The sequence below is a fragment of the Nanorana parkeri genome, unplaced genomic scaffold (genome assembly GCF_000935625.1).
Source record: "Nanorana parkeri isolate BGI_ZX_2015 unplaced genomic scaffold, ASM93562v1 scaffold1867, whole genome shotgun sequence".
NCBI lineage: Eukaryota > Metazoa > Chordata > Amphibia > Anura > Dicroglossidae > Nanorana > Nanorana parkeri.
The window spans coordinates 111,621-135,198 of NW_017308135.1; the positions used below are offsets into that span (position 1 = coordinate 111,621).

Below are 23,578 nucleotides of genomic sequence, written 5' to 3' on the forward strand. Positions count from 1 at the left end.
CCCTTCTCTTTGCTGCTCTTCCTTTTACATCTGTATCTGTTCTCATGCTGGGCAGAACTTCTGTTTTGCAGCAGACTGCCTGGTCTCAGGAATGGATATATGGTGTCTGTGTATAGGTTTGTAACCTGAGCCAGCACTACAGGAAGAGGCACTCAGCTGCAAAGGGAAGTTCTCCCCCAGCATGAGAAGACATGAGGATTTAAAAGGAAGAGCAGCAAAGAGAAGGGAAACTACCATGGATTACAGTAAGGCACACATTACAGTATTGTTTTATGTTACAAAATCTGAGGGTTTAATGTCACTTTAAGTTCCAGTGAAAGACATGGCAGCCTTTGAGGCCTAGATAAAAAAAATTGCTCCACATTGGCCAGAAGGCCTGCCCAAGAAGCATAGTGCAGAAAAAGCTGAGTGCCAATGCCACACAGTGGAGTCCAAAACCCATAGTGTTTCTTTGGCACCCCTGGAACGCCACCCCTGGGGGGCACAGCATCAAGGGAGTTTCCTTCCCTCGAGTTTCCAGCACTAAGGAAATATTCCTGACCTTCACTTCACTGGGAATGCTTTGGTTTGCTTCCCACCGCCAGGACCCCCATCATACCCAGGAGAGAACTCTACAGCTGGCCTTTCCTAAGAACAGCACCCCTGGAACACCACCCCCGGGGGGCACAGCACAGCAGTTTTCTGCCTTACCAGACCAAATGGAGTCTTTTGAATTAGGAGGAACAGGGAACCTCTAGTTCCCAGGACTATAGCAAAATATTCCCAACCTCCTTCTCACTGGGGATACTTCAGTTTCCTTTTTTTTTTTGCATTTTATAATTTTGTTGTTCAATAAACAGAAATATCCCAAACAACACCATCTGTGTATAAAGAAGAATGAATTCCAATGTTCAAGTCGGTCCGCATGTCATGCTAGAACTAGGGACACATTCAGGGACAGAGCAATCACACCCAGCATGGGAATCTGTCAATGTTCCTCTGTCTGTACTCACCTGTCAGTGTTGGAGGATCTCCTGGGCTCCTGCAGGCAGGAGATGGCAGAGTGTGGCCGGTCCCTGGGGGCCAGTACATGGTCCCTCTTCTGCAGCAGGAGAGTCAGGCTGCGCCTCATCATGCCGGGCAGAGCTGACACCACCCGACTCTGATAGATCGCACACAGCCAAAGACTTCAGATCAGACTACAAATACCCAGCCAAAGAAATGAGGGAGAGAGGGGCCAGGATCCGCCCTTCTCCTCCAGTCAGCCCCGACTCTTCTGTCTTCCCTGCAGACCCAGAACTGGCAGAACTGACATATGTACTCATTCGCTGGCTGCTCCCTGGAGCCGATCAGTAAATAATTCAATCAGTACACCGACTCAGTTCATGTACTCAAATTCCTTGGCTTGCACCCAGCAGATCTGCACACATGTTTTTCTCATGCCTTTTACCATGCTGAGTTCATAGGAATCACAGCACTGGCCGGGGGGAATCTTCTGAGGGTCTGCCAGTATTGTACAGGGTGAGGTGTGTGTGTACCAGGCTGGAAGGAGGGGGTTAACATTTGGTAGAGGGCACCCCTGTTTGCACAGCAGATAACTGTCCGAGCTGTGTATTTAGCAGTCTCTGGCAATGCTAAGGTGTATAAAATAACGGGAGAGGGAGTGAGAGGATCCCACCAATCAGAGGGAGGAGAAGGATTTGGGTCTGGCACACCCCATGCCCAGTTCTATAAAAGACAGACCCGCAGATCACACAGCGCTGCTGCTGAGACGTCGCAGGCATGGCACCACCTGGAGCTAAGAGAGTAAGTGAAGGCATTTTGAGAAACTTCCCAGGAACCACAAGACTCAGCAAGCCCTGTCACTCATCTTCTGTCATGACAGGTTGAGGTTTGTGGTTCATTATACAGCAGGGAAACAGTTACACTATATTCCATCATTACATGTTGGGAATTGTAGTTTATCATACAGCAGGGGGACACAGTGACAATATCTTCTTACATGACACGTTGGGAATTGTAGTTCATTGTACAGCAGGGGGACACTCACAAATATTCTGCCATGACATGTTGGGGATTGTAGTTCATCTACAGCAAGGGGACACAGTGATAATATCTTCTGCAATAACATGTTGGGGATCGTGGTTCATCTACAGCAGGGGGACACAGTTGCAACATCTTCTGCAATAACATGTTGGGGATTGTAGTTTCCTCACAGCAGGAGGACACTGACAAAATCTTCTGACACAAAGGGTTATGGTTCTTTATACAGCAGGGGGACACAGTGACAATGTCTTCTCCCATAACATCCACAGAAGGGGGGGACACAGTGACAATATCTTCTGCCATAACTTCTGTCTTCCCCACAGACCCTGAACATTTGTACAGCTCACACTGACATGTGAGCGGTGTGAAAGGGGCCCGAGTCATGTAAATAATGTTTCTGTAATGGTGGTGGTGTAGAATTGATGCCACTTGTTCAGATGCTCAGACTGGTGACACTGGGAATTGGGAACAATAAAAGCTGCTATCTGGGAGTAAAATCTGGATTCTGTATAAGTGAGATGTATTGCAGTGACACCACATGACGTGAATCTGGCTGCTTCCTTTTCATATTCACTTTATGTTTAAATCTGCCAGGTTTCAGACCACAAAGTATGTGTTTATACCTAGAGGCATAAAAGTTCCAGTTATGTATTTGATGCAAAAGCCACAATGATCTCAGTGTTGTGATTTTCTCCTCAAGGCTGATGAGGGGGGAGGGGGGATGTCTACTATAGCAATTAAGGTGTTAAATGATTATATAATGTACAGTGAACATATATAATATAGATTGGTGTAATTCTTATGTGTGGATTCCTGTGTCTAACATCAATTTGTTAAAAAGTAAATATTCTCAGTATAACATGACACACTGATGCCAATCCCATGTAGACACAAGGCTAATCTGTTCATATATTCTTCCTTTATAAAGCATTAACCTGTAAAGTGTGTGTCTTAAGGATGCAGTCCACTTGCAATATTTTCTGTTTAAGGGCAAGGTAGCCCACTTTTATTCAAGCAAAAGTTCCTACATCCATCTTGGATACCCTCACAGGGGTTGTTCAGCATAACATTCATGCAAGGCTTCAAAACAACATAAGTTTAGCCTCCTGGCTTCCACTTTAAACATTAGCACTTCTGACTCACTGGTCCTCTTTGCAGTGCTGTTCCACACTTGTACTGGCGGCCCCTAAGACTCACGGCTCTCCTAGCCTCACCAGTTCTCTCCCAGCCTCCCTGGCTGCATCCAGCACACACACACCCTGACTCCACTTTAAATTCTGGGGAAGTCCTCCAGATTCCTGAACACCGTCCATTCCTATCCCAGTAGTAGCTCACCTGACTCCTCCCTGACGGAGCCAATTCCCCTAACCAGCATTCTTTCCTTAAAGTGACATTAAAGCCTCAGATTTTGTAACATAAAACAATAGTGTAATGTATGCCTTACTCTAATCCATGGTAGTTTCCCTTCTCTTTGCTGCTCTTCCTTTTAAATCTGTATCTGTTCTCATGCTGGACAGAACTTCTGTTTTGCAGCAGACTGCCTTGTCTCTGAAATGGCTACATGGTGTCTGTGTGCAGGTTCACAACCTGAGCCAGCACTACAGGAAGAGGCACTCAGCTGCAAAACGGAAGTTCTCCCCAGCATGAGAAGAGATACAGATTTAAAAGGAAGAGCAGCAAAGAGAAGGGAAACTACCATGGATTACAGTAAGGCGCACATTACAGTATTGTTTTATGTTAAAAAATCTGAGGGTTTAATGTCACTTTAAGGGCTGTGCACACTTGTGCAATCTTTGGGTGCTGGTCACTGCTAAACCTTGGACCCAGGACTGGAGATCTCAATGCTCCTGGATCACTATGAAACCTCCCAGTTCCAGTAGTCCAAGCAGAAAACCCAGACAAACCCTTGCTTCCTGGCAAATCTCAGCACTGGCTGAGAGTCTTGGGCGATCATAATACCCAATTCTACAGTGGGACACACACAATTTTTTTTATATATATATATATATTAGATAAACTTCACTTCAGCCCATATCTAATTCCGATAACTGATTTCAGGGCCTTTTGGAACGCTTGAATGCGGGTGAGGTTGTGATCGGAGATGGTGGCTTTGTGTTTGCCCTGGAGAAGAGAGGCTATGTCAAAGCTGGGCCTTGGACACCAGAAGCTGCAGTAGAACATCCCGAGGCAGGTATGTATACAGTTATCCATTCATTTCAATTAACCTACCAGATATCACGTGCCAATGTGCAGCAGCCCATAGTAACAAATCTCCATCCCTGATCAGACATCTGATTGGTTGCTTTGGGTTACTGCATTGCTCACGATATTATTGCTTTTTGCAGTACTCTACTGTACTATCGGATAAGCCTGATATATGATATATGCTTAGTGTTTGAGAATAACCAAAAGGAAACTGTTGATGCATGTAAATAGCTTTTAGGCTGGAGGTGTCCACAAATATTTGAAGGTGGTTAGGCATGCAGGCACAACCGCCAAACTGCTTTTTTTATTTTATATCATGGATTTAATGCATAATAAAGAATTTCCAGAGCACCATGGGTTAGCTTAAGAGATAGCACAGAAGAATTGTTTTGAACGTTGATCTACCATTGGTCTGAATAAACTTTCAAGCTAAATCATCCAATAAGGCTTCTTTCATTAAATAATCAGTCTTTAAAATGTGAGAAGGAGCTTGAAGCTCCATCTACCGGTTCAGGAGCGGAAAGTAAAACATTGATATGTAATACGGCATTTCACTGAATAAAAAAACATACTTACAAATGATCAAGGCATAAATAAATTGATGGAGTTAAAATAACTTAACTACCTGAGTGAATTTAACCTACCATCTTCTGTTTATAAAAGCATCACATACCACAGCTCTATAGTTAAAGGAGATGCAAGCACTGGAAATGACATATTTTGTTTTCTAAAACACTATGGGGTCAATTACAAAAATGTGTAACTCTTGGGTGAAAGCTGCGTGAATCTTGAGTGAGAACATTTTCAGATATCCCAGCATTGCAACAGCCTGGTGGTCATTTTGTGAGAACACGTGGCAGCCCTTTGAGACAAAGCGGGATGAAGCAGTGTCAGTGCACACATACTATAAAATGTGCTGCTCCCATCAAACAAGGAGAGGCGAGCAGAGCATCTTTTCTAGCACAACAGTACCGTGATTCATTAGGTGCTCTATTTAAAGGAGAACTATGGGGTTAAGTCTTTTCCCCATAGTTCTCCTTAGGGTAACGGGAGGACACAAACTAGCGTCCTCCCGTCACCCTAGGCTCAGTATACCGCGAGCTACAGCTCGTGGTATACTGAGACGCCGCAGTATACCGCGAGCTGCTGCTCGCGGTATATTGAGATGCCGCAGCTGAAGCGGATCCCGACAATTGTGCCGGGATCTGCCCAGCTGCGTGACTGACAGCTGGCTCTGCCTATCTAGAGGCAGAGCCAGCTGTACCCGCTCCCTCCCCCGTCCGTTCCGCCAGTCAGCGCTGGCGGATCGGAGCGGGGAGGGGGGAATTCAGCCCCTCCCCTGTCACGGCAGAGAGCCGTGACACCTCCCGATCTACTGAGCCGACCTGTGACAGTCTCGTTGTCACAGGTTGGCTAGAACTATGAGGTGAGTGAAAAGCACTCACCTCATAGTTCTCCTTTAACTAATAGTTCTGGTCCTGAAACAAGAAGGAAGGAGCCAGTTGGATTTGCATAATGCAATTTATTTGATTTATTACAGGTATTTATATACCGCCGACAATATACCAGTATCTATCCTGAGTTAACCTTGCAGTGTAGGCTGGGCAGATCATTTCTAAGTGTATTGTAAAGGATAATGATCTTTGTAACTTGTGTCAGGTTTACTTGTTTTGGAGTGTCCAGCTTTCTGCTCTTTCCTACACAGTGCGACAGCTGCATAGGGAGTTCCTTCGGGCTGGGGCGAATGTCATGCAGACCTTCACTTTCTACGCTAGTGATGACAAGCTGGAGAATTCAGCCCCCCCCCTGTCACGGCAGAGAGCCGTGACCCCTCCCGATCTACTGAGCCGACCTGTGACAGTCTCGTTGTCACAGGTTGGCTAGAACTATGAGGTGAGTGAAAAGCACTCACCTCATAGTTCTCCTTTAACTAATAGTTCTGGTCCTGAAACAAGAAGGAAGGAGCCAGTTGGATTTGCATAATGCAATTTATTTGATTTATTACAGGTATTTATATACCGCCGACAATATACCAGTATCTATCCTGAGTTAACCTTGCAGTGTAGGCTGGGCAGATCATTTCTAAGTGTATTGTAAAGGATAATGATCTTTGTAACTTGTGTCAGGTTTACTTGTTTTGGAGTGTCCAGCTTTCTGCTCTTTCCTACACAGTGCGACAGCTGCATAGGGAGTTCCTTCGGGCTGGGGCGAATGTCATGCAGACCTTCACTTTCTACGCTAGTGATGACAAGCTGGAGAACAGGGGGAACTATGTAGCAGCAAAGATCTCAGTGAGTATTTGGTCTTTGTGGTACATAGTCACTCTAACTTTATATGGATTGTTCCTTACATTTGTAAGAAGCTTGCACAAAAATTGGTTACAATGTTATAGAGAGCATGATCTTCTCTCTGTTCCCTCTCATATCTGTGAGTTATGGCTAGAAGGTTTGTTGCGTGATGCACAGGGACACCTCAACTTTGTTTACATTGAAGCTGCTTAAAACCTTAGGATGTGAAGAATGTCCATTGCAAGACCCTAGGTGGGGCCTGGAGGAGTGCCACAGGTTGGGTTGATGCTTCCCTGGGTGCTGAGGACAGGATTTGTATTGCCAAATGATAGATTGTTTAGACCAGCATTTCTCAAACCTTTTTTTCAGTCACGGCACCTATAGTATGCAAAATCTTGAGGCACCCCAGTCTAAAACATAAACATAAATGTAAAAAAGCATGGCCTCTCCAAAATCCCAGATAGGGGTCTGGTATGGATTTTGAGAGGACACCCCATGTAAAAACACACAAAGTTGAGATTATCCCATCACTTCAGAATCCCCCCTTCAAATCAGGAGCCCCCTTCATACCAGAGCTTCCCCTCCTTTCACATAAGAAGCCCCCCTTCACAATAGAAACCCTCCCTTTACATTAGGAGCCCCCTTTTCACATCAAAATCCCCCTTCAAATAAAAGTTCCCCCTTCAATGTCAGGAGCCACAGCTATGGCAGAGGGCAAGAGGCGAAGCAGGCCTGGACAGAGGAGAACTTTTTTGAATGGATCATACCCTTCCTGGATTACCATTATTCTTTTCCATGGTGTAGGCCAAAATTTAGAGGCACCCCTGAGGAAGCCAGAATGCACCCTAGGGTGCCATGGCACCCTGGTTGAGAAAGGCTTGTTTAGACACACATAAAGTATCTGCCATGCCACAGTTGGCCCCCCCTGATCCCAACTGTATATTAGTTCCATAACATGAATGCATAGTAATACTTATATCAAACCTGAATAATAATAATACATGATAGTTTCTGACACTTCTGTTCTATTTTCAGGGCCAGAAGGTCAATGAAGCTGCCTGTGATATAGCACGGGAGGTGGCAAATGAAGGTGATGCACTGGTGGCAGGTGGGGTCAGCCAAACTCCATCCTACCTCAGCTGTAAGAGTGAATCTGACGTGAAAGCAATATTCCGGAAACAACTTGATGTCTTTGTTAAGAAAAATGTGGATTTTCTCATTGCTGAGGTAAGAACTATAGTATCAAATATAATGATGTTTTCTCGTTGTCCAATATGATGATCATGCCATGTAGAGACAGATTCAACCATTGACTTCCTCCAGCTACTTAAAAGTCAAGCTCCACTTTTATGCAGAAAATGAAGCAATTCTCTGTTATCTACTGGTATCTATATATGTTGAAAATATTTACATTACTTGCTTTACCTTTGTATGCATTAGAGTTGCTCCTATTTTTAAAGATTTGAGAAAGTTTACCAGTATGGTCTGAGTGCGGGGATTGGCCTTTCACATGATTAAAACCAGTGTTGTAGTAGATAGCATTGCACCCCTGGCTTCCCTTTACCAGTGGCGTCACAACGTCACAAGGGGGGTGCAGCCTGCCCCAGGTGACACCAAAATGACTGACAGTCATTTTGGGGTCACCCACTCTGAAAAGTCGGGCACTCAGTCATGGACCAAGAGCCCAAAAGCTGCACCAGAGAGGAGGGGACCCAGTGGCATACCTTATCCCGCCGGATGAACATCCCCATCTCTCTTTGCCAGCAGCCATCACCAAGATGACCGCCGGCAATGAAGTGCACGTGACATCATTACGCCATGCTTAATGATGTCACACGCATATGTAATGACGCCTCTGACAGGGAGAACATGCAAACTCTAGAAGGGTTTCTACTATAGGTTAAAAGGTGTGCTGCAATGGTTTTAATGCCTAAGCTATTGCATCTACCTAGCATTAATATAAGAATACTACAGACCTGGACAAATCTCACTGAGATCTAGTAGTCATCTGGAGACGTTCATAGCCAACAAACTACAGTAATTCGCCAAAGTGATCGGTAATTCCCAATCATTTACACAAATTCCCATACAGCATACAAATTTAAGTGTCCTGGTTGTTATTGCCCTAAGGGTGTTTTTTTGGGGTTTTTTAACAATCCCACACAGACCGTACTGATACTCTCATTATTGATTCCGTAAGAATACAGGTAATGAGAATACAAATATTTTTGTCTCCTGAGATAAGGGACACAAAGTGGTCTTGAGGTTTTAACTTGTATTACTATTGTATTTAAACAATTGTGCACAAATAAACAATCTTTCATAGGGGCACAGCTCTATTTATTTATTTATTTATTTGATATTTTTGTTGTACAGTTTGCTCTGTTGTAGCTTGCAATACTGATTTATTATTGTAGGACTGTTCAGACACCATCTAGTGGCAGTAGTGGCAGTTTTGTTTGTATCTCTATAGGTTGGACTCGATGGACTTGTGTCTTTTTTCAACCTGACTAACTATGTAACTATGTAACTATGAAACTACAGCCAGTGGAACTTCATATAAAATACCTGTTCTCCTGTTATCTGTAAGAATTGTCCAGCTCTGGAATACTATACATTTTCACATTCATTAATGATGTGCACACAGGGTGAGAGGGTACATTCAGCTGGCAGGCAGTATAAGGACAGCCTCTATGAATGGACCTTCATTTTATTATATCCAGCACTCTTTAAATTTCAGTACTTTGAGCATGTGGAAGAGGCCGTGTGGGCTGTGGAGGTCCTGAAAGAAGCTGGAAAGCCAGTGGCTGCTACATTATGTATTGGACCAGAGGGAGACTTGAATGGGGTGCTTCCAGGAGAGTGTGCGGTCAAATTGGCAAAAGCTGGTAAGTTTGAGCTCACAGTGCAAAATTCCTGCCAAACAAAGTTATTGCAAAATTCATGTTGGAGAGAAATCTTGTGTTGTATAAAAATTAATTAGAGCTGACTTAAAAGGCTATGTTTGTCCAAAGACCTTTTGTTCAAAGCAGAACTTTCATAAAAAGTATGGTCCATTAAAAGAGAAATTTAAAAAAGCATCCTTTGATTCAATATTCACCTTTAATCTGGAGTTGTCCTCTGCAGGATTTCTTTTAAACCACTAGATGTCCTCTGTCTTCTGTGTTGAATGACCGCCAACATCTTTCAACCCACTTCCTGTTGATGCCTATAATCTTTGCTTAATAAGAGTCTGGTGTTCAGCTCCTAACACATCCTTGTAGCTGTATTTATATTCTATTTCCTTTTTTTAATGTCCTAAAAAATAGTAAGCCAGCTAGAGCCAAAACTCTTTTTTTTGTGCTGGTGGGTTTATCAGTTGCTTCCTATATCTCCCATAGACCGCGGTACTGAAGTTTCTTTACAGTAATCAGCCCAATCTACAGATCCATGGGGAGGCACTCTCTTGCAGCTGGATTTCAAGTTATTTATTACGTAATATGAGGATCATATTGGAAGAATGTAAAACCACCATGAGGCATTAACATGGTTGTATGCAAAAATGGGAATTCCCTTCCAGTAATGTTTTCCAGTTTGACAGATGAGGCACTGACCTACAAAAAACTGGTCAGTGCATCTTCTGCTTCATAGTTCAATGTCAAAACTTGTTAGAATGACCAGTTAATGTAACAATGTAATGATTTGATACAATGTTGCTGCCGATCATAAACTTCTGCTGCATAAATGGTTGTATGAAGCAACTGATCCCAGCCTGGGTCACATTGTAGGGATCCCGGAACCTGCGTTTGCTCGCATCATTTGCTTCACTGTTCCATTAATTTCAATGGGGTTATATCCACGCAGCAATGCTGAAAAAAGTTACATGTATGTTTTTTTCTGCCGTGATTGTGTGCGATTGCACACGTGGAATAGCAGCAGAAAATGGCACAATTTACTGGCTGCAATTAGGGTGCCATTACAAATGAATGGCACCGAAAACTTGGGTTTTATGGTGGACTTTCTTTTTACTAGTAACTAGTAGTTAACTGACATTGGGCAACGTGGCTCCTGGCTATACAAATAAGGCACGCATTTCTTTGAACTGCTTACAAGTTTATTTTTGCTGTATTAGTTTTTGCTTATTATAAAAAAAAAGTTATCTTCAAAAATCTGTTCATCTTCCCTGGTACCCTTTGGTAGTTACATAGCCTTGTAACACAGCTGAGTAATAGAGTTGTGATCACTAAAGATTTGGCTTGGTTCTAGTGTTATAAATGACCACTACATAGGTCATATATTTAAATGCCCGAGCCCTGTTCTTCTGATCATTCATATCATTTTCTTTGTTCGGTTCTCTAGGTGCCTCCGTTGTTGGGGTTAATTGCCATTTTGACCCAATGACCTGTGTTGCAACTGTGAAGCTCATGAAAGAAGGTTTGGCTGCTGCCAAAGTGAAAGCACATCTGATGACACAACCACTTGCGTATCACACACCTGACTGTGGAAAGCAAGGTTTTATTGACCTGCCAGAGTTCCCATTTGGTATGTTCACTAATATTACAGAAATCAGTGCTATTACCATCAAATACTTTTGTGATCGATTACATTGAACCTGTTCTATGGCAGCTTCTCCACATGCTCTGATTTGCCAACTGGCCTTCCAGCAAAGAGATGCAGTGTCTGCACATCCAGATACAAACCAAATACCATGTACTAGACCAGTGAAGTATACTGTCACTGAATGAGATGCATACTCTGTTACCTCTCACTGAGAGTGTCATGTCTTCAGAGCCATTGCAGGTGTTGAGCTGCAGATAGTGCTAGAGCGTGACCCCTGGGATTGCTAAAATTATGACAAATGACTTGTGTATGCAGGGCAAGGATGCAATACAAGTTTGTAGAGTAGGACAAGGTCAGGACAGCCTCAATCTCAGGGCCAGAGGTAGGCAAATATTCAGGAAACCAGCCAAAGGTCAGGGCAGGCAACAGGCAGAAATCAAAATCAGTTGTTAATGGAGACAACTATAAGTACCAATATCCATGTAGTAGAGAGGACCATAAAAGAATAAGCCAGGTCCTTACTGGTACATCTGACAAACAGTCTGCAGCATTATTAGTTTGCAGTGCTGAAAATCATCCAGCAGATAGTGAGGGTGAGTATCTAGATACAGCAGGATTGGTCAACTCAGGAAGAATGGAAAAGGAACACATTTGCAGGCTGATTACAAATACCAAGCACAGAACGTCAGAGAGAAGAGGCCTAAAATGCCTAAAATGCCTAAAATGTTTAGCTTGGTCATTTCCTTTGCAGTAATAAAGTGAACTGCATGCTTACTCACTGACTGCGTTTTTGGTCTATTTCAGCTTTGGAACCAAGAATTGTGTCAAGGTGGGACATACACAAGTATGCTCGGGCAGCTTATAATCTTGGAGTGAGATACATTGGAGGCTGCTGTGGATTTGAACCATACCACACTAGAGCAATAGCAGAAGAACTGGCACCAGAAAGAGGCTTCTTACCCCAGGGTTCAGAAAAGCATGGCAGCTGGGGAGGTGGCCTTGACATGCATACCAAACCCTGGGTCCGAGCAAGGTGAGAACACCTTTTGCATCAATGGTTTTTGTAGCAGCACATGTATTTGGGGTTCATCCTGTCCTAAGCAAGTAAGGGATATAAATAATGGGGCTCTTCTCATTTTGTTGATATTTGTATCTTGTGATTAATACACTAAGTAGAAACCAGCACTTCGTAGCAGAGACAAAAGTATTTTTATCAACATAACAAGGAATTAATTGCAGTTTATATTCCATGGTTTTCCTTTCTCTGCCCACATGATAGTGCCCTTTTTAAATGGCTATTTTAGTCTCTTGGATTATGGTTTAGCACATTAAAATGTAATCCCGTTTGGGTGTTTTTTTTGTTTGGTTTTTATGTGTCCAAACATAAGGTGGTGCATATTTTCTTAGAGTTTATCAAGTGTACCACATGTGATATGCAGGTGTAATGTGTGATGTGCAAAATGATCCCAAGATTTATTTATTATTTACATAGAATGTGCTGGCACTATATATATGTATGTATGTATGGTGCGCCAACAGTTTGCACGGCACTTTTGCCTTGCAGCACTATGGGTCCCCAGTTGGAATCCGGGTCAGGACACTATATGCAAAAAGTTTGCATGTTCTCCCTGTGCTTGCATGGGTTTCCTCCGGGTACTCTGGTTTCCTTGTACACTCCATAGACATGCTGGAAAGTAAATTAGCTCCTGTCTATTTGCCCAGTATGTGTGTGCAATAGGGATCCCGGATTGTAAGCGCTTCAAGGACATGGACTGATGTGAATGTGCAGAGCTGCGTAAATTGTCAGCGTTATATAAATGCATATAAAGGAAGACAGTACAGTTAGAATACAATTAACCCCTTCGTGACTGACGACGTACAGTGTACGTCGCCAGCATCGGGGCTGTTTAAACAGACTCCCGGCGACTTTTGCCGCCGGGACTCTGTTTAAACTTGTAGAGCCGACTGTCGGCTTTACAACAGAAGCACAATGGTTAGGAGGGCCTGTGAAAGCTTACGTTACTGAAGGCCATAATCCATATGCTTTATGTTCACAGTCCTAGTAAACTTTCTGCACATCATTCAGGAGCTAGTGTACACAAATATTATTGTGTGTTCTACAGTTGCAGAAAGTCTCGACAGTACCAGGCTATGAAAACATTTCATTATAATAATCTCACTTTGGCTGTTAGGAACTGGCACTATGAAATCTAGATCTAGTCCTACTGGACTAGTTGCAATTGTAGGATAACTAGATTTCAGGCTGACTAAGTGTGTTGCACTGTAATTATCCGACTGGACAGTATTACCATACAGGTTATGGTGAGAAGGAATTAAAGCAATCAAAAAGCCCTCACTCTACTAATCGGTGCATAGTACAATAAATTTGGTAAAATTGAATTATCCCCACCAATCTGCCACTCCCCCATCTCCCCCTTCCCTGCTCTCTTACCTGTCAATGAACACTCCTTACCCTCCGTAGCTGGCAGTGTAGCACCCAAACACCGTACACTGCAGCGCAAACCCTGTGTTCGGTATTTAAAATTCTCACAAATAGTGAGCACTCATCTGACAACGCTGACCATTGAGAAGCACTTTTGACCATTCTTAGCAAGCAGCACTTCTCATTGGTCAGCGTGGCCAGGGGAGTGCTCGCCATTTGTGAGACTAATTTCAAATACCGTTTTCCCGTGAGTGACCCTCCAGGTAGGCCCTGCCATGTCCCAGTGACCTATACCTTCTCTTACACAATAGCTTGCCGGTACTGCCCTCCCTTCCTCTCATCTGTAAACCCATTACGTTTTTTAAAATGTTTTGGAAAAAAAAATAAAAAACCTTTGATATACCCTATAAATCAGTACCAATAAAATAAATTACTAATCAAATTAAAGCCCATTTTGTCTTACAAAAACCGTTTTACAATGTGTAGGTGCAATGACTGAGGAAATGATGGTTAATCAAACACATAGCAAAAATGGCAAAATTGCTCCAGTCCCCAGAAATGAATTTTTTTGAAGCAGTCACTAAGGGGGTTAAGTCCCTAATTTGGGGTAAGCCTTTTGTAATCCTGACACCAGTTCCGGTGTTGTGCCTCTGCCTCCCCTTCCCCTCCGCCATTCACAAAGCACGGCACAATTACCAACACTGTGCTCTGCTTTGTAAATGGCAGAGCCACAACACCGGAACTGATGTCGGTTTAGATACCATTGTGATGCCACAAGAAGCTGAAAGTGCAGCTCACTGCTATACATATCTGAATCAGTATTTTATGAGTTGAAAAACAATGAAAATAGCTGTGTCTGGAGTTGGGCTTTAGGCTATTTGTCTGGAGTTCAGCTTTACATTTTTTTATGGATGCTGCTGGTTTAAATCACCGGCTTTCATCTTTTAGATCTTAGCGATTCAGGCAGCAGAATCTTTGAACCTATGCTCTGCTTCCATACTGTACATATTACAACTGGCTCAGTGTGTTTTAGAAATAATAGAGAATATGGCAGGATCATTGATGGGAGAAAAAAGACTCCATAGCATGGGAAGAAGAAGAAAGTAACTGTCAATGGCGTACTGGCACTGCAATCCCAGAGAAATAGGCTTCAGCTCAGTATTATCCGCCTATGACTACAATTCTGTTTTGGATGGAAGCAGCCTTTCAATTCTAGTTGTATTCAATAATTTCTTCTTTTGTGTGGTAGGGCCAGACGTAACTATTGGGAGGCATTGCAGCCGGCATCTGGAAGACCGTATTGCCCATCAATGTCTAGGCCTGATGCCTGGGGAGTGACCAAAGGAGATACAGAGCTGATGCAGCAGAAAGAGGCGACTACCGAGGAACAGCTGAAAGCGCTATTTGCAAAACCAATCTTCCAATCCAAGTAGAGAATCTTCTCATAGCCTTCAATAAGAATCCACAAAGTAATACAGAATGCCACCAATTCCTGTGTTCAGCAACTCATGATTCCATCTGATTGTTCACTGTATTCATTGCCAGACTTGCTATAAGCAATAAACAGTTTTCTAAAGAATTTGCTAGTCATTTTTCTTGGCTATACAGTATGTATGAGTGCGGTATCACTTCCTCAACTGCAGAGGTGACTCCAGACTTAGCTGGGTCACTTAGGACCTTGTGTGGATAGAAGATCACGCAAGGTCTTATATATTTAAATTGTATATAATAATAATAATAAAAAAATATTTATTTAAGCCAGGCACTGCAGGCAGGCCCCTCGCCCACAGTGCGATCGCCTGCACCCGGAACCCAGGCACATTAGTGCCTGTGCTCCAGTCCAGTACGATCTGCAAAAATGCTGCAAGCACTATTTTTGCAGATTGCACTGGACCGGAATGCAGGCACTAATGTGCCTGCGTTCCGTGTGCGGGCGATCGCACTGTGGGCGGGGGGCATGCCTGCGGTGCCATTGACTTCAATAAAACCCCAAACCCCCACCGCCCCTGAAAGGAGGGAGTCGGCCGGCTTACATTCCAGTGGGTCCTATCGGCCCGGCGTCTTGTCCTCCTGTGGTGCTCGTGTGGCTGGCGTTGCACATGGGGAGAGGTGTCCTGCCCCTTTCCATCTGCGTCATCTAACACATTCAGCCGCACGAGCACCGTGGGAGCATAGCCAGCTCCTTTTGCGCCCGAGGCAAGAAAAAAACGGACCCCTCCCCACCCAACAGGCATGTGATGTCACCCAGCGCACTGCCTCTAGGATTTTTTTTTACATTTTTTACTATTTTTTATTATTTCTTATTTTTATTTATTTTTTACTTTTGGGGGTGCTTCGGGGAAATATTAGGGGTCTAAACAGCCCCCTGATATTTCCCTTTTAAGATAGAAAAATAAATTGAGGACACAAACTCCTCAATCCCTTTTTCTGCAGCCTCTGTTCTAAATGAATGGAAAGCACAGAGAATATTTTACTATCAAGCAGTTTCTGAATGGGGAGGAGCCTCTGTACAGAGTGCTTCTCCCCATTAAGAAACTCATGAATGAACAGGAAGTGATGTAAATCACATCCTGTTCATTCATAACTGGGACACATAGTACTATGTGTCCCCAGTTATTTACAAACACTGGAGTGATCAGCTGATCGCTCCAGTGTTTGTCCTGCACAAAGGATCGGTACATATCACTGATATGTACCGATCCTCTGCCGCTCGGCCACGCACATAGGGGCTCAGCTTCTCCCATGGATCCCCCCTGATTTCCCGGGCAGAGGCAGCGGGGGATCCGACACGAAGCACTTCAGCATGGGGGGGCGGAGGGCGGAGCATATGTCTGTCACAGAACTAAGGCCGAGCGGTGAGGGGATAGAGAGGCGCTCGGCATTAGTTCTGTGAGTGCGGCTCCGTCCTCCGCCCTCCCCCGCTGCCGGTTCCTTCACTTCTTCTCGGATCCCCGCTGCATACAGATGGGGAGAGCAGCGGGGATCCAGAGAAGCTCCACCGGCGGGAGTAGAGGACATCGCGATGTACCACTGATCGCTACGCGATCGACTGGTAGATCGCGATCGACCTTATGGGCACCCCTGATCTAGGACAACAGCGGATTTGGAAAAATTCTCCAATTCAGCTCACTTTCCAGTTCAGCTATGCTGTCCTAGATTGTTCACTGTCTTCTCCAAACTCTTCACCCTTTTGTGAATGGCCCTGTCAGTGTTAGGATCTGCAGAACAGAAGACAATATTAACATGACCTTCAAGTACAGCAGTTGACATATGGGAGCAATTAATGTTGCTCAGGATGATTTCTGAAGCCATATACCAGGAGTAGGCAACCCTCCGTGCCCCAGCTGTGCTGAAACTACAAATCCCATTCTGCCTTGTAGTTCCACAACAGCTGGTGTGCTGAGGTTGCCTACCCCTGCCATATACAGTATTATTGTAATTATATTTTGTCAGCTGTTGTACTAGTTTGCACTTTTTGTAAAGCGTGAAGTGTTTTTTATTTTGAGCCCAGAGCTTGTTATTCTGGTTGATGATTTGTAAACATGACAGGGATTTTTGCTTGTTTAGTAAGTATATAGGTTTGCTCTGTGCCCCAAGAAGTTTGTAGGATGCCATAGCTGGCATCCTTCTGGAAATGCCAATTGCTTGAGTGACTGTCTTTACTACTTTCTGAATCCATGACCTGGAAAAAGTATGCAGCAAGTGAAATGACAGCAACACCAAAACTTCTGATCTGCATATTTGCTCCTCACGGTATTAAAGCTGCTGGGTTAGCATGATCAGCAGGTGATTAGCATTTTACATGTAATCATATGGTCTACATGGTATACTTATAGATAGTGGGGGGTTTTATGACACGATAAGCATTTGTCGTGTCTCTGTATTTCTTCATTTATTTGTACAAAAATCCTAATCCCTGCGTAGCACAGTAAAGCCTTCTTAAAACAGAAGGTATTCACATTTCTCATTCCATCACATATCCCAAAAATAGGAGGATTATTCCTCATTTTAGGAAAGTGGGTGGCGCCATGCACATAATCGCTTTTTGCCCCATTGGCCAGATACACATCTGGAACCGCTAGTGTATAGTGCAAATATAGCCTAATATTTTACAGCCATTTATTCCACACTGCATACAGCTGCTTCATGCTATTTGGCCATCATCAGTGTGCAGTGCATGGATACCATGGCTTCTATGGAGTAGATATGAGCAAATATTAAAGCAAGGGATCACATTAACAGGACAGAAGTCAAAGCACTGCACTTTAATGTACAGACAAGGGTAAGGCACCATTCACACTTGCACTTAGGGCTACACTGCGAATTCCAACAGTAAGAATCAGTGAATTCCTGCAGCCATAATGACTGATGTGTGCGAATAGATGTGTCAGGAAAGTCTGTGATGACAACGACAGGCTGACAGCAGGCTATTGGGGTGTAATCGGACATCCACCTATTACCCGCAGTTAGGAACAGATCGTCTTTGGATGCCGGCAGACTGCATCCATGGATGAACATCTGTCCCTAACCACAACTAATCACTGGATGTGCGAACAGCCACAGACAGCTGCGGTTGCTGTCAACCTGCCTATAAGGTTGCAGCCTGATTCCAAAATGTACTGCTTCTACTGCCATAACATAGCACTGTGACAGGATAAAACCTGCCCCTGACAACTTCTAAATTGTGCATCTGTTCGAAGTGAAAATTTGTTCCAGACCTTTTGCAAATCCAACTAAACTTGGCAGCCCTGAATTATAGGTACAGGGATCACAAATACTCAAAATACTCTGCTGAATGAGAGGCTTGATACAGTACATTTTTTAAATACTTTTTTCATTAAAACATTCACAAAAATTGGATGATTTTGGAATTGTTCAGGTTTTTAGGAAACATACATTTTAGTTTTTTTTTTTTTGTATGCTAGAAAAATAAGGTAGGCCACATTCTTGAATAAACCTTCAAATAATATCACCAGTTTTAGTCACACCTCATTTTGTAATATATAAACTTGATTTCTGAAAAACAGTTAATCTTTTAGAAATAACATATGACTGATATTGTACTATTTACTATTATAATATCATATTTAGTAACAAAAACAATTCTAATTTTAAAAACTAAAAATCCTAAAAACAAAGTGCCCCTTGGTAAAAAAAAAAAAGAGAGATGGGCTGGATTGGATCATGATAAGAAGTGGAAAACTATGGAATCATTATTAGGGCACAGGCAGTGTTATGGTGTCAGCTGTGGTTTTACAGTACTTGTAATATAAGTAAACACTGCCACCATGTGGACAATATCTGCACTGCAGTGCTCAAAGCAATACTAGACCAGTACCCCCTACTTGTCTAAGTGCCCTACTAGCAACAGAATTGTCTGTTTTAGAAACTGGAAGAGACATTTTCACCAGTAATAAAACTTTAATTGCAAACTATCCTTGTCAGGTACAGAGCATTACCTCTCTATGTAGACTTGCTATAGTCAGTGCCATAATAATGAACATACTAGCTTCCTTTTGCACTGTTACATATACCCAAGGACATCCCTATAATGAGGCAGCCTGAGGTGGGTACCTCTTAGGGTCAGAGGGAGGTGTGCTTGCTGCCCTCTTGATGGCCAGAGTGTCCCAGGTTGGTAAGAGCTCTTAGCAACCTGTGACGTTCTACCCAGCATCCCGCCCTTCTGCTGGCAACTTGTGAAATCAGTGAGCTGGGCGGGATGACAGATGGAGGTTACATGCACCAGCAGCAACCCCCCAGGCGGTGAAAAGTGTAGGGACACCCCTTCATATTCGACCATATTCTACCACGCTTCATGTCATAGGGTGACAACCCTGCTCCTGCATGCGGTGAGTTCACTTTGTTAACCTCGGACAGGAAATGTGTAACTGGCAGGATGACCAGGGGGAAATAGAGGGAGAAAGCCTGAAAAAAGAAAACGAATGCAGCCACCGCATTTAAGAACCGGTAAGCGACAACATGCTAAATGTTTGTTCTTGGTTTTAGATACACTTGATCATCTGATCATAACTGAGTCAGCTGGGACATACCAGCTTAAGGACAAATGGCTGTGTGTGCAAATGACATTGTCTGAAGAGTTGAGTTTCTCTTGGAGTTGCCAGGACTGCATTTGCTTCATGCTCCCCCCATTGTGAGGAACTGAATAGCTCTGTGGCTTTTGTGCAGCCAACTCCACCATCTTGTGTTTGCAGCTAACGATTATTTTCATAATCAATTAGTTGGTCGATATTTTTTTCGATTAATCGGATAAAAAAAAAAATAATACTGTCATTTATTTAACATCAAATGCACAAATGCAGCATTACAGACATAAAGTTTACTTCAGAATAAAACCGTATGCACATTTTTTGCAATCGCACGGCGCTGGAACGCACTGCATTGCAGTACCGCGGGTTCCAGTGCGGGCAATCACACTGCGGATGGGAGGTGCATTTGGGGTCCATTGAAATGAATGCACTGCAATGCACCTCCTGCAGCAAAATTTGTCAGGCCGAAAAATGAAAATAACTTTTCCCACCTTTTATATATATATTTTTTAAATAATTGTATCTATTATATTAGACATTTTATTTAGTTTCATGGATTTAAAATAATGTGAATTGTAAAACTCTAAGACAATATAATTTAAAAAAACCTTTTATTTAAAATAACACACCAAAAAAAAGATGTTTTGCATTTTTAATTTTAGTTTATTCAACTTTATTTTTTTTTTGCATTTTTAATTTTTATTTATTTTATTTTTTTCTACTTTAAAAAAAAAATTTTATTGCTGGGAGCAATACCCAGCCTGCTATTGGATATATTAAATTGCAATAGCCAATAACAGGCTGGCTATTGCGCCCACCCACTGCCTGCTGTCAATCAGCAGAGGAGGGACCTGAAGAAGAAAGTTCTCCATCATGTCCTCCTCTGCTGATTGACAGCAGGCAGGTGCAATAGCCAGCCTGCTATTGGCTATTGCATTTTAATATATCCAAGAGCAGTCTGAGTATGGCTCCCAGCCTCTAGATGAATTGGGCAGTGGAGGAACGGGGTAGGCAGTGGAGGAAATTGCACAGCTGTGGCCGGACTTTGCATGTGAAGGGGAGAAAAGTTGCTGTTTTTTACAGTTATGGGCTCTATGGGCCTATGCCCCTCACTGTTCTATCAGCATTATCGCCCCATTCATCTTATGAAGCATGCAGACCAAGAAGACCTATGTATCTCAGCAATATTAGTTTCTCTTGATCTACTCTCTTCCTCTTTTCACCAACATGGAGGTTTGCGGAGTAGGGTTGTCACCTACGTTCTGGCAAAAAGAGAGCTTAACCAGTTGACATCCGCGGTGTTAAACCCCCTTCCCATCCAGGCCATTTTTCAGTATTCAGCGCTGCGGTACTTTAACTGACATTTATTCCGTCATGCAGCGCTGTACTGAAATTAATTTTATACCCTTTTTTGGGGACACATAGAGCTTTCTTTTGGTGGTATTTATTCACCACTGGGGGTTTTATTTTTTTAATATATTAACCCCTTCGTGACTGACGAAATACAGTGTACGTCGCCAGCATCGGGGCTGTTTAAACAGACTCCCGGCGGCAAAAGTCGCCGGGAGTCTGTTTAAACAGCCCCGATGCTGGCGACGTACACTGTATTTCGTCAGTCACGAAGGGGTTAATATATTAAAAAAATAAAACCCCCAGTGGTGAATAAATACCACCAAAAGAAAGCTCTATGTGTCCCCAAAAAAGGGTATAAAATTAATTTCAGTACAGCGTTGCATGACGGAATAAATGTCAGTTAAAGTACCGCAGCGCTGAATACTGAAAAATGGCCTGGATGGGAAGGGGGGTTAACACCGCGGATGTCAACTGGTTAAGCTCTCTTTTTGCCAGAACGTAGGTGACAACCCTACTCCGCAAACCTCCATGTTGGTGAAAAGAGGAAGAGAGTAGATCAAGAGAAACTAATATTGCTGAGATAGGGGTCCACAGGTGATATTAGGGGTCCTAGAGACCCCTAATATCTCCATAAAGAGGACCTGTCAGTGTGCCTTTGCTATTATATAGGGGGATAACAACCCCCTATATAATAGCAAAGGCACACTGACAGGTCCTCTTTATGGAGATATTAGGGGTCTCTAGGACCCCTAATATCACCTGTGGACCCCTATCTCAGCAATATTAGTTTCTCTTGATCTACTCTCTTCCTCTTTTCACCAACATGGAGGTTTGCGGAGTAGGGTTGTCACCTACGTTCTGGCAAAAAGAGAGCTTAACCAGTTGACATCCGCGGTGTTAACCCCCCTTCCCATCCAGGCCATTTTTCAGTATTCAGCGCTGCGGTACTTTAACTGACATTTATTCCGTCATGCAGCGCTGTACTGAAATTAATTTTATACCCTTTTTTGGGGACACATAGAGCTTTCTTTTGGTGGTATTTATTCACCACTGGGGGTTTTATTTTTTTAATATATTAACCCCTTCGTGACTGACGAAATACAGTGTACGTCGCCAGCATCGGGGCTGTTTAAACAGACTCCCGGCGGCAAAAGTCGCCGGGAGTCTGTTTAAACAGCCCCGATGCTGGCGACGTACACTGTATTTCGTCAGTCACGAAGGGGTTAATATATTAAAAAAATAAAACCCCCAGTGGTGAATAAATACCACCAAAAGAAAGCTCTATGTGTCCCCAAAAAAGGGTATAAAATTAATTTCAGTACAGCGTTGCATGACGGAATAAATGTCAGTTAAAGTACCGCAGCGCTGAATACTGAAAAATGGCCTGGATGGGAAGGGGGGTTAACACCGCGGATGTCAACTGGTTAAGCTCTCTTTTTGCCAGAACGTAGGTGACAACCCTACTCCGCAAACCTCCATGTTGGTGAAAAGAGGAAGAGAGTAGATCAAGAGAAACTAATATTGCTGAGATAGGGGTCCACAGGTGATATTAGGGGTCCTAGAGACCCCTAATATCTCCATAAAGAGGACCTGTCAGTGTGCCTTTGCTATTATATAGGGGGATAACAACCCCCTATATAATAGCAAAGGCACACTGACAGGTCCTCTTTATGGAGATATTAGGGGTCTCTAGGACCCCTAATATCACCTGTGGACCCCAAAAGAAGCTGATGAAGCAGAGATCTGCTTTATCAGCTTCTTCTCTCTGGCTATAGCAGCCAGATGACTGACAGGTGAATGCGGAAGTGATGTAATACACATCACTTCTGCATTCACAGCCCGGACGGGGATCAGCAAGGAGCTGATCTCCCGTCCTCCTCCTCCTGACGCCCTCGGAGCCGGTCCCGGGATCCAAGATGGGGCAGCGGGTCCCGGGAATCAAGGTGAGGGATCAGGGGGGGGGGAAAAAAAAAAACGGCAGCGACGACCGGGCGCGGGGGGTTGCCGCGAACGAGCACATATAGGCGATCGGCGGGCTATGGACCCGCTGATCGCCTATATGTGTAACACCCGGTAACGGGTGTGTGCACTGATCGGGTCTTTTCTGCCCGTGCGTGCCCGCTAGGGGGCGCGCGCGAGCAGAAAAAAATTGCCGTCTGCAGACGGCAACCCGCAGATGCTGCAGTGCCGTCCGTCCGTTTTTTTACTACGGGCAGACGGCAAGAGGTTAAGGGTGAAGTAGGGCAGGGCTAATAGTGGCACACACGTGTAGCACCTGTAGCGCCCTCTAGTATTTCGCTATCAAATTTAGTGAATATCTGGACTTTAATCAGTTTAGATGCTGTTTATTCTGAGTTCTGCATTCTACAGGTGTCCCTAGGTTTGCTGGATTGATTGCTCCTCCTGTTCTGGGTTGGGGACTCAGCATACAGTGATGGAGGATCCATCCTCAGACTGTGACTGTACACCTGACTCTAGCCAATCCCTGAGCAGGATGACTCAGAGGTGTGGGTGTGGTGTGGGTGGAGCAGGGTGATAAAAGGTTTGGGGACACTGTCCAGAACTCTCTCTCCTGGCAGGGGCCCTCCAAAGGAGCAGGCCCATGTGATGCAAGTGACTGGCCTGGGCCTCAGCACATAGCAGGTGCTGGGGGCCTAGAGACCTAGGATACTACAGAT

At 43.8% G+C, this 23,578-nt stretch overlaps 2 protein-coding genes across 4 annotated transcripts in view; one reads left to right on the plus strand and one right to left on the minus strand.

Annotated features, from left to right (window-relative positions):
• DMGDH (dimethylglycine dehydrogenase) overlaps nt 1-1,215 on the minus strand; it is a 49,517-nt gene extending 48,302 nt beyond the window's left edge. Inside the window, exon 1 of the mRNA XM_018571921.1 lies at nt 993-1,215. Coding sequence (XP_018427423.1) covers nt 993-1,114 — 122 coding nt within the window. The 5' untranslated portion in view covers nt 1,115-1,215. The remainder of the gene's footprint in view (nt 1-992) is intronic.
• A 460-nt stretch (nt 1,216-1,675) lies between these two features.
• On the plus strand, nt 1,676-15,079 carry LOC108799975 (betaine--homocysteine S-methyltransferase 1). Of its 3 annotated transcripts, none has more exons than XM_018571926.1 (8): nt 1,676-1,785; nt 4,084-4,216; nt 6,403-6,521; nt 7,554-7,745; nt 9,259-9,406; nt 10,857-11,039; nt 11,862-12,090; nt 14,750-15,079. In XM_018571926.1, exons 1-8 carry the CDS (start codon nt 1,762-1,764, stop codon nt 14,931-14,933), a joined length of 1,212 nt encoding a protein of 403 aa, XP_018427428.1. In that variant the 5' UTR covers nt 1,676-1,761; the 3' UTR covers nt 14,934-15,079. The 3 variants fall into 3 exon arrangements, with proteins under 3 accessions (XP_018427428.1, XP_018427429.1, XP_018427430.1); XM_018571927.1 differs by having other exon boundaries at nt 6,403-6,503; nt 7,563-7,745; XM_018571928.1 differs by lacking the exons at nt 6,403-6,521; nt 7,554-7,745 and adding an exon at nt 5,936-6,027.
• The last annotated feature ends 8,499 nt before the right edge of the window (nt 15,080-23,578 follow it).

Bases quoted from the DNA above. Each gene is read 5' to 3' on its own strand.
- LOC108799975 (XM_018571926.1), top strand. From the start codon at position 1,762: ATGGCACCACCTGGAGCTAAGAGA. The intron at 7,746-9,258 runs GTAAGAACTATA...TTTAAATTTCAG, and splicing joins TGGATTTTCTCATTGCTGAG to TACTTTGAGCATGTGGAAGA. The intron at 12,091-14,749 runs GTGAGAACACCT...TTTGTGTGGTAG, and splicing joins AAACCCTGGGTCCGAGCAAG to GGCCAGACGTAACTATTGGG.